Genomic DNA, 10173 nt, shown 5'->3' with positions numbered 1-10173 from the left:
ACTTATGTTGTCGATCTGCTGTAGCTGTTGTTGTTGCTATTACCGTTTTTCACGCTTTATATATGACAAAATATTGAACTGTCCAGACTGACTGTAAACCCCTCCCCCACTGTAATGCCTCTGGCGCTGTGGGTACTAAATAAATAAAAAATAATTGTCTGTTTCAGTAAAGGTTTCTACCCAGAATTACCCAGAAGGTTTGTACCCAGAAAAAGAATTAAGTTATTTAGGCCAAGCTTGTTTATTGCCATGAGTGTGATAACGCTACCTCGGTGCACCTCGTATTCTGCGCATGTTGTGGTGTAGGCTGCCGGGACCTATATATATTGCCAATATTTTTCACCCCGTTTTTTCCAATAAACAACAGTTGTGAGTCAGCGCCGTCTTTTCTTTCTGTTCTACTCCTTCCCTGTCCTGTATTTTTTCTGGTGTTGCGCTGTAAGAAAGTTCACGAAGGTTTGTACCCGACGGAAAGGCAGCGGGTACTATCCTGGGTGTATTTCGATGGAGGCGGAATTCTAGAGGACCATGTAGTTCGCGATTATAGAGCACCTGATAAGTCGACGTTTCGGGAGTCCTCCACCAGCAGGCGCCTCTTTATGATATCGTATTTTGGCGCTTAGAATACCAGATTTAGAAACTTTGAACTCAATACTAATTCTAGGTAGCGCGTACGAGTAAATGCTTGGACCTATGATAAACAACAAAACGTCTTCATCAATAAATAAATCAATCAATCAATCAATCAATCAATCAATCAATCAATCAATCAATCAATCAATCAATCAATCAATCAATCAATCAATCAATCAATCAATCAATCAATCAATCAATCAACATTCTAATATTCTCTTCAGTTTACTCCTCGTGAGCGAGTAGAGGAACATGTTTGGCTTTGTAGTGCGAATCTGTTCGGACTACCATCACTGTTGCACGCACGCAGTCATTCTAAAAGAACAGACGATAGCCAAAATGGTTTCTGAAACGTTTTATTTGCAAGATATACCGACGCGTACAAATCGTCTGCAATGGGGTGCTCTCCCAGGCTGCTCATTTGTCCTAAAAGAGCAAGAAGATGAAGAAGGATGAATGGGGTAACACAAAGCAGAAGATTCGAGAGGATAACTGGACTACAAAGAAAAATAAAACAAAACAAATGGACACTAAAGCGAATTGTGCTCTAAACATGGATGGTGAAGCTATATAAGGAGATCTTTAATACTGTATAAACGACGAGGGAATACGGATGGTTATGTACAGAGGATGAAAAGTTTGCGATAAAACGGCACTGAAAACAAATTTTCAGACGAACAAATGACCGACATTTTGTGACATTATCATTCAAAGAAACAGAGCAAATAGCATGAGTATAAGCGTAAACATAACGACGTCTTGTTATGACGATTACGTACTTGCAGCATTCCAAGACTTTTTTCAACTTGTAGGCACGCCGGTCTCCTACTCTTGCCACTTGTGTCAGATGTTTAACGTGTATATGTGTCGGTATGCACTTGCTCCGTCGCATCGCGTTAAGTTATATATGTTTTGTTATACATCTCTTTGTGTCACGGCGCAGAACCGCTTAACGACATCTCGCAAGATCTCTACAAACACGCTTGCAGCTGAGCTTGAGGATCGAGCAACGCTTTATTGCGGGTATCACTGGACCGTGTGTACCGTAGTTTGAGACACGCTGCGCGCCCCGTGCACACGATGCATTCCACAAAGCGGCCCCACGCATTCACACACATTGTTAGAGATCATATTCACAGGGGTGGTAGTAAGCTGAACCGAAATGAAAGGCCGTAACTCACACTTCACGCTGAAAGGCGGTGTCCTTGTCGTTCAATTCATCGAAACTCACACGAGTAAGACGCGAAAATTACAGATATTAAGGATAATATCCTACACAAATTACTTGACGTCGCAGCAGCCATTTTGCCTAACCTTTTGCAGACTGTCACAAGCACGTAACTTTACACGTGTTGCGTCTTCGTTATAGAAAAAATAAACGCAGACTAATCTAAAATGAAACGACCATGATGTAAAGTGATAAGAACAGTCATAGGCTGCGTAATCATTCTTTGTTGCCAAAGCATTAGGAGGACGTGTGAAAGCAACAGTGGAAAGGGATGACTGGAAGATTAATTATTGAATGCCTTTACTCCATACCCACATGAAATTACTCGCCTCCGCATCGTCGTGGATGTTGTTATGATTGTAGCGACCACGAAACAACTTGAAAAGTAGATAATTAGAAAAAAAATAAATAAAAAGACACTCGCACATACGGCTTTGCAACTATACGCCGGCGTTTTCAAAACGAATGGCTGTTTAGGCGTTAGAGTTTGTCGTTATAAATTTTTAATATGCTACTGTGTGCGACCAGTTTGCCGACCACGACAGTCTAGTTAAAAAGCCACGTGTAAGGTGAGCTGAATTTGTGATGTCAAAAGCCCTAGTGAGAAGAAAGAAAGGGACAGAATTCGAGTTTTTACTTCGCACAGTATTTGACAGGTGTTTTACAGCCACTGAGTACAAAATCTGAGATGTCCAAACATAGAAACAAACTTAGGGAATAGTAAATTGAAAGAAGCGTTACTTTCCTTGAAAACATACCTTTAGTTCGCTTTTAAGCACTTGGCACTTATAAGCGCCTCATTTCAGTTAATAATTAAAAGAACTGTGCTGTGGACATTTCAAGGCAATGTAACTTTCGTTTGAATCGCTTTAGTATTGTTAGTGAGGGCAAGGCAGTGCAGCAGTCGGAGGTAGAATTGCATTTACTTTAGTTGATATCTCTACGAACGTGTTGCTCCATTGATCGCTTTGACATGTCAGACCACGCAGGTAAAAAATTAAAAAAAAGAGCGGGATCGGGAATCAGTGGTGATTGGATGGCGGAAGAACAGAAGCAGGCTAAGCAAGCAATGTTTTACCGCTTGCTGCATTGATATCACTGACAGACTGAGTGTGATCACGTACAACAAATTATGCGAATGAACGATCATTCTTTACGTTGTAAGAAACGAATCAATGATGTTTTGTTTTGTAATTTGTATAAAAATATTACTGTACAAGCTGGTCAGTGTTGTAAGATACACCATCGCGTACGCCTGTGCTCAGAGTACACACACAAAAAATCATTCTGTGTTAGAACCGTCAGATGTTGCGCTATCATCAAGAGAAAAAAAAACGCTACGCTTCATCAGCATGCCCGCCAAGATGTTTTGTATATGCGAGTGTATGGAAGTCACGTCGTTTAAACATACACGCTGACCTTTAGTGAATTGTGCCTGTTGTGCGGAGCGACAGAGAAGAGGTGGAGAGTTGAAACAAAGATGCTGACGCATGCTCCAAGAATTAACGCTTTGGGAAGACATGGTAACACATATGAGATGTTAGACGGCTGCAGGTTTATGATGCTCATTCTGACACGTTCATTTATGCGTCGCGTGTTTGTCTGTCGTGCGTTTTAAACATAAACATATGTGTATGAAGGTTCAGTGGCAGGAGCAGTAAGAGGTAAATTTTTTATTGCTCGATCATCCTCCTATTCTTCGGTAGTACGACGTCATCGCGTGCTGAAAGCTTAAGAAACGAAGGCCCCACGTCCAATCACACATGCCACTGAGACAAACCATAAGAGCTTAGAAATTTATTGTTTACAGTGATATTTACCGATTTCGAGCCATCATTTCTTCCTCAATTATTTCTTTTCAAGTGTAGAGAGAACGCTAAGTTTCGGTAAACATGCTTTCTTCAGCTGTTCTCATCACAGTCGATCATCGCAATTACGTCTGGTGAGAGATCTTATGTCCATTAATGTCACGCTGTTTTTACACTTGATCGCCTACCGAGCTCAAGGTAAGACGAGTATGGTAGGTCAAAGGTTCTTCGCTGAGTGCAGAATGAATGTATATCTTAAGTTTTTCTTATTATAATCAGCGGCTCTGGCCGTACTAGAAAGAAATTATGAGTCTAAACAAAGCGTGAACCTACTGCTAGATCAAGCAGAACTCTTTTTCAGACATCACTAGGTTAAATTCAGTTCTGACAAGTTTAGGGAAGTTGATGACCACTTAGATGTCTGATTCGCTTGTACCAAAACTATTTCTCAATTCGGTAACGAAGGAGAAAGAAAGATGCCAAGTGCGACTCTGCACTCTATTTACTATATTCTATGATGGTTGCTCTTTCGTGTTGTTTTGCCGCATTGTCCGACTCTACCTAATAACAAGCAGCTAACAGTTCTGTAATGTCGTAGAAGCTTCGTTTTACGGGACTGGTTCTCTGAAAAATAAGTCAAGCCAAATGAACCAAAATAGCGACGTCAAAGGTCGTGATCATAACAGCAGGCATTCGCAGCGGCATACAGACCAAGCAGTAAAGGAGACGAATAAAAAAAATCAATCGAACGTATCATCGATTTTGATATTACCAACGAAACGACACTTCTTCTGTGACCGACCCAGTATATTGCTGACCGCCAGCGTCCCTTGCCGGCTCACTGGACAACTTAACTCTTCAGCACATGCGAAATAAAACCTGCCGGTAGGGGCAGACACAGGGTGAATAGAACGAAGCAGGTAAGTCCAATGGAAGTCTTTTCGAGTCCAACGTCTCCTTCGCTCTGCAAACACTATCGCGTGTATGTACAGCAGGGTAATGCATGGAGCGGGGAGTTCACAGCAGGCTACTCATGTAGCGTAGGCGCAGGTGGGCAAGGACCTAGCCCGTGCCATACGCAGCGTCGGTGCGATGCTCTATGCGGGATGGTCAGCTGCGGAGGCAAGCTTGAAGCGAAACAAGCGTTCGAGGAGTTCTATGCGGATGTATCGGCCGCGCTTGAGACACACAGAGCAGGCGCGCACACTGAAGTCACCGCTGGACTTGAGAAGCCCAGCGCTCCGGTCTTGCCATCATGATCGTGACGCAGTTCTTTGCCGTGTGACGAAGTGAGCACATGCGCCGTTAATACTGGAGCAAGAGTGGAACACTCGAACTAGCTGCAATGCAAAACAAAGAAGCGTCCTGCCTAGACCTGCGTGAGCTGTTAGCTGTAATGTTCCAATGATACAAAAAAAGCAAGAAATGTCACTGAAAGCTGCTTCAGGTGGGGCCGAGCAACTAAATGCGAATGCGCCGTGGTGTCGCCTTGGTCTCTTGCGGGAAGCAGATGTGGTGCTCTCGGAGGTGAGCTGTTGTCTTGGTGCTAGTTAGTGCGGCAAAGCTGAACGTCGCGAAAACTCCGCGATGCCACAAAACTCGTGCGATGTCGCACTTTTCATTCTCTTGCTCAAACTAGAACGAAGAGGGAGACCTGCAGGCGTGTTCTGGATCTAAGATTAAAGCATCTCCGTTCAATGAAAATATGTACGGTAGCTCAGGTGGAGGCTGCGGATGCTGCGCTATGCACAGAGCTGAGATCTTCTTCGAGTGTGGTCCGGTTGATTGTTTCGTCGACAGAATCTCCCGAGAAACGATACAAGCCAGTCAGACTCGCATGACGGGGCCCACAGGAGTGGCCAGAGCAGCCGCGTAAGCACGCTCCTCACTGACTAGAACTGGACGGGTGGTGAAGGACAGCCATACGTTCGGATAACACTGGCTACAGTTCAGTTGAGAGCCTCCGGCGCAGTGATTCTTCCACATCAATGACGTGGTCGGGTCTCCCGGGCGAAGCCGGCACTTCCGAGAACTCGGTCGACACTTGCCACGACCGCGAAGACAGTGTGGTCGATGGCACGAGATGGTCCCTGGACACACTGAGCAGAGCACTGTCCTCTGACGACGAAGCGATGCAGCGGCGCGGTGACGGATGACCAATGATGAACTTGACCCTCTCCTCGTTGGACGAGCCCGAGGAATAGCCCGAGTTCGGGGGAGGCGAGCCCGAGTCGGCCATCTTGATGAGCATCTCTTCCAATAAGCTGCAGTCCGTCTGAGAGCCCTGGTGCGACACGCGCAGCTGAGACTGCATCGTCGTCACGCTGAAAGGCGGCGGGCTCTGGAACAGGCCGTTAGGCGACCCCAGCGGCGTCTGATGCTGCTGATCTTGCTGCGTTGGCGGCAGCTTGATGCCTCCGGGTGGTGTGCCGGGCGACCGCGTCGCTAGCTGTACGCACCCGCTGCACAGCTGCTGAAGCAGCCGGGCGCTGGCGCGCAGCTCCTGCGTCAGGCCGCCCACGTCTTGGGAGACACTCTTGAGCTGTGCGTCCAGCCGTTCCACGCTGCCCCGGAGCTGCTCCATCTCGTCGCGAAGCTCGAATAGCTCCACGGAGCGGCCTGTGAGATGAGCACACATATACGTCACTCGGCTGAACGCGACATGCATAACTGAAATCAATCAATCAATCAATCAATCAATCAATCAATCAATCAACCAACCAACCAACCAATCAATCAATCAATCAATCAATCAATCAATCAATCAATAAAACGCACCTAGATGCGGCAATGTGGCGACGGGCCTCAGCTTTTCCATGGCTATGGACGTGGGTGTGCGAAAAGGCGAGCTTAGGGCCGACGTGCGCCTTGCAAAGGGCGCCGCTTCTGTGCGGCCAGCCGCGGGCACCGGAGGCACCTGCGGCGCAGGCGTGCGGCTGGGCACCGTGGTCGCGGGCGGCTCCCACGAGTCCTCCTTGAGCTTGGCGCCGGTCTCCTGGCCGTTGGACACGGGAGAGCCCGGCGCCGTCTCTTCGCTGCCCGTCTCCTCGTCGTCCTCCGATATCGACGGCAGGGTTAGCGAACACACGCCGTTTGCTTCTTCCGCCTGTACAGAGAGAACAAAAGAAGGCGGAGGGATCGACAGTCTTGTTAGACACAACCGTATGAAAATAGCATATAGGAAAGTCACAACTGGGTTCACTGTATATGCTCCCTACGAGGTAGCGTATACAGTCACAGTGACGCCACCTTCGTTCCCTTAAAAGAGTGAATGCAATACTCTGCTCATTTTTATCAACCATTTTTGTGTTACCCTGAAGATCAGTAATTGAAGTAAGATTGATTCTTCGAAGGACATGCCCTCAAGTCTTTCCGATAAAATGCAGTGACTCGCTAAGAATTAAGGGTATAATTGCAGATTTAATAAGTGGATTATCAATACAATCGACTCAGAATGAAACGAATATGGCTTCCATCTTCGAGTGGTATTAGACTAATGCATAGGAGAACGCTTGAGTATGTTATATCTTTACATTACAGTTCCAGGAAATCTGCGGAACCTAATGCTCAAAGACAGTGAACATTGTGTATGACAATCCATGTGAGAGCTCTATGAAAGAAAAAGAATCTTCATAAAATTCTAATTGAAAAGAAAATGAATGCAACCGGGGTGGTACTTCAAAACTTTTGGGAACAGCACGGCAGCTTACCTCATTCTCGTAACCTTCCCTCAGGTTGTACGTGAGGTCGTGCACGATGTCGTGGCAGAAGCTTTCCGCGAACTCCGGGTATAGCTTGAGCACTTCGACGAGGCCCGGGATGAAAAGGCACTTGAGATCGCAGTAGGTCAGGGCCTTGACGTCGCTGCTTGACTTCATGACGGTTTCCGTTCCGGCCGTCAATGAAATGTCGCTGCCCACAAGGTCCCCCTTGCCTGCGTGACACGCGCGTGCAGTTTTACGTCGAAACGACAGCACACGCTTCATGTTCGCGAGTGTCAGTAAAACTCGGTTTATTAGTCCGTTTGCGTTCAGTATACGATCGCCTTTTAGAAGTATAGGTGCGTAAGATAATGCTGCCGTATACAGAAGTGTCGTCCGCTTCAGCGTTGTAAGAAAATAGAAAATCAGCCGAGATTAATGTCTAAATGGCATGGAGGAAACAACCTAAATATACTCCATGGGCCAACAGAAACACGTGCTAAAATATTGCACTACAAGATCACGTGCTTTTGTAGTAATTTTGGCGCTCTAGTTCATATGCAGCCATCCGCAGAATGCATCACTAAATGGAACGGAGGAGGGGGACGACGGGTGGAGTACAAGAATGCCAGCTCAGCTGGCGTCCGCGTCCGTTTTATAGATTACGCGTCTCGTACGCGCAATCTGATCAGGTGCTTGGAGAACATTCTAGAACCTTCACAGATATGAAGGCTCGTCTTGTGTCTTGAGAGAGCATTGCAAATGGTTGGTGAAAGACAACCAGACTTTGCACGCCAATACGGGCTAGATTAACGCACCTAAGATGGCGACGACCATGCTCTCCTGCAGCACCTCCATGGACCCGTTGCAGACGAGGTGTATGTAGGAGAGGGCGTCCCCTTTGTGCACCAGATACTCTCCGGGTGCGCAGAAGTTGCTGCGCACGTGCCGCGACAGGAGCTTGAGGCATCCCTGGGGCGCCGGCTCGAAGATGGGCAGCGAGAGTATCTCCTTGTGCAAGTGCATTGACACGTCGCCGAGCAGCTCGTCGGGGAATTCGCGCAGCACGTCGCTCGGGTCGATGCCGTTGTTGAGTGACCAGGTGGTCTGGAAGAAGTCCATCATGCGCTGCCGCAGCTGCTTGGGGAGCTGATGGAGCCGAAAGAAGTCCTTCAGGTCCCGCAGCTTGGTCTGGTACAGCGACCGCCGCGCGTACATGCGCTGGATGATCGCCGTCACGTTCCCAAACACCACGGCGTGCATCAGCGCTGTAGGGCAGAGACAGAAAAAGGCAGATTTAGTCACAGTGGCCCTTTGTTCCTATTGCTTGCATCGCTTTCTGTAAGGTACAGGGAGATAGCTTAGAACAGCTCAACATTTTTGTACGATGTTCAGATCGGATTAATTCCTTTGTTCTGTTTATACTTTAGCTGAATTTATCTTCATCATGCTCATCTGTGCAGCTGTGTTGTTCATAGGTATGCACACAGTAGGGTGTGGGAGGGGTCGCTTTCTTCCCAATCAACGAAAGGGGGTGGGCGTAGTCTGTCCCATACTTTTACTCAGTCGTACGGACTCGTGCTTGTGCCATCAATGTTTAAAGAGCAACGATATGACCACGCAGGTTTTCGGTGGTTATGGAGGCCTAATAATACCCCGGATGTTGTGTTCTAAACAGTGTTTAAATTATATTCCGGCTTTGTTCACGGAAAGCCAGGAACCAAAAGCAGATCATCGTGAAAATAACGTTATCGCTTCATTTTAATTTCTGTTAATCCACTGTGAAGGATAGTTGCCTTTTGTACACTGGTGCGCTGCCGGCGTGGGAGTTGGAGTGCGCTGCGATAAAACTTCGCCCCCCCCCCCTTCTTGATGAGAAACCCTGCGCATGCCTATGGCCGTGTTGACTTCTCCGCTTTACACTGAGATGAATCGTGTCGCGATGACTCTTGTGCATCGAGACACCCCTGAGACTTGTTTGTTTAAGAGCGACGAGTGGTGAGTGTGCCCTCCTCACCTCCTATGAGCATGGTAAGGATGGAGAACACCTTCTCGGCGTTCGTGTTGGCCGCTACGTTCCCGAAGCCCACGCTGGTGAGCGAGCTGGTGGTGAAGTAGAGTGCCGTGATGTACGTGGCGGCCATGTCGAGGGGTCGCAGCACGTCGTATTGCAACTTCATAGACAGCTGGTTCAACCAACCTGCGTCATCAGCACAAAAAGTTCGTGAGTCGAGGAGAGGATATATCTTTGGCAGTGTAATCCCTTGATACTGGCTATTGCTAAAGCGCAATGCCGAAAAGGAATAAGGATACAAAAAAAAACAGAAAGAAAGGGAGAGAAACTATAGGTTTGCTTGTCTTGTTTAATATCCTGCATCGGGTGAGGAATGGTAGCACAAAGAAGAATTCTGATACAGAGAAGACAAGAGTGGAAGCATAAAAAGGGTGCTCGTAATGCCTTGTGGAACGGAAACCCTGAGATAGCTTTAGGCTTGTATTGATTGTTTCTACTGAGAGATGTAATTACCATAAAATTTTAATGCTCATTTGCTTTTTGGATTTGAAGGCAGTTTTGTTGTGAAAAATTGTTTCAAGACAAGAGTGGAAGCATAAAAAGGTGTTAAACTTGACAGCTCGAGGGTTTAACCTGACCGTTCCAGAGTCGGCCTAGCCAGGTGACATCGAGTTAACTCGCGCCTATTGTGGACAAAACAAAGTTGTTTCACCCACTCAAAGCTAAGTACACGATCGATCGTATGAAAAAGTCGAGGTTGAAACCAAGTCGTTGGTTCTCGCTAATGAT

General features: G+C 46.9%; 1 protein-coding gene across 2 annotated transcripts in view; it reads right to left on the bottom strand.

Moving 5' to 3' along the window:
* Positions 1 to 973: 973 nt before the first annotated feature.
* The window catches only part of LOC142818037 (voltage-gated delayed rectifier potassium channel KCNH8-like), a 366747-nt gene continuing 357547 nt past the window's right edge, over positions 974 to 10173 (bottom strand). For both annotated transcript variants that reach the window (XM_075896227.1, XM_075896232.1), the window contains 5 exons: positions 9388 to 9570; positions 8189 to 8638; positions 7380 to 7603; positions 6448 to 6775; positions 974 to 6288 (listed from right to left, as the gene is read on the bottom strand). In XM_075896227.1, the coding sequence (XP_075752342.1) occupies positions 5612 to 6288; positions 6448 to 6775; positions 7380 to 7603; positions 8189 to 8638; positions 9388 to 9570 (1862 nt within the window). In that variant the 3' untranslated portion in view covers positions 974 to 5611. The remainder of the gene's footprint in view (positions 6289 to 6447; positions 6776 to 7379; positions 7604 to 8188; positions 8639 to 9387; positions 9571 to 10173) is intronic.

Source organism: Rhipicephalus microplus, chromosome 1, assembly GCF_043290135.1.
Source record: "Rhipicephalus microplus isolate Deutch F79 chromosome 1, USDA_Rmic, whole genome shotgun sequence".
Classification (NCBI taxonomy): domain Eukaryota; kingdom Metazoa; phylum Arthropoda; class Arachnida; order Ixodida; family Ixodidae; genus Rhipicephalus; species Rhipicephalus microplus.
This window is presented reverse-complemented; position numbering and strand designations above follow the sequence as displayed.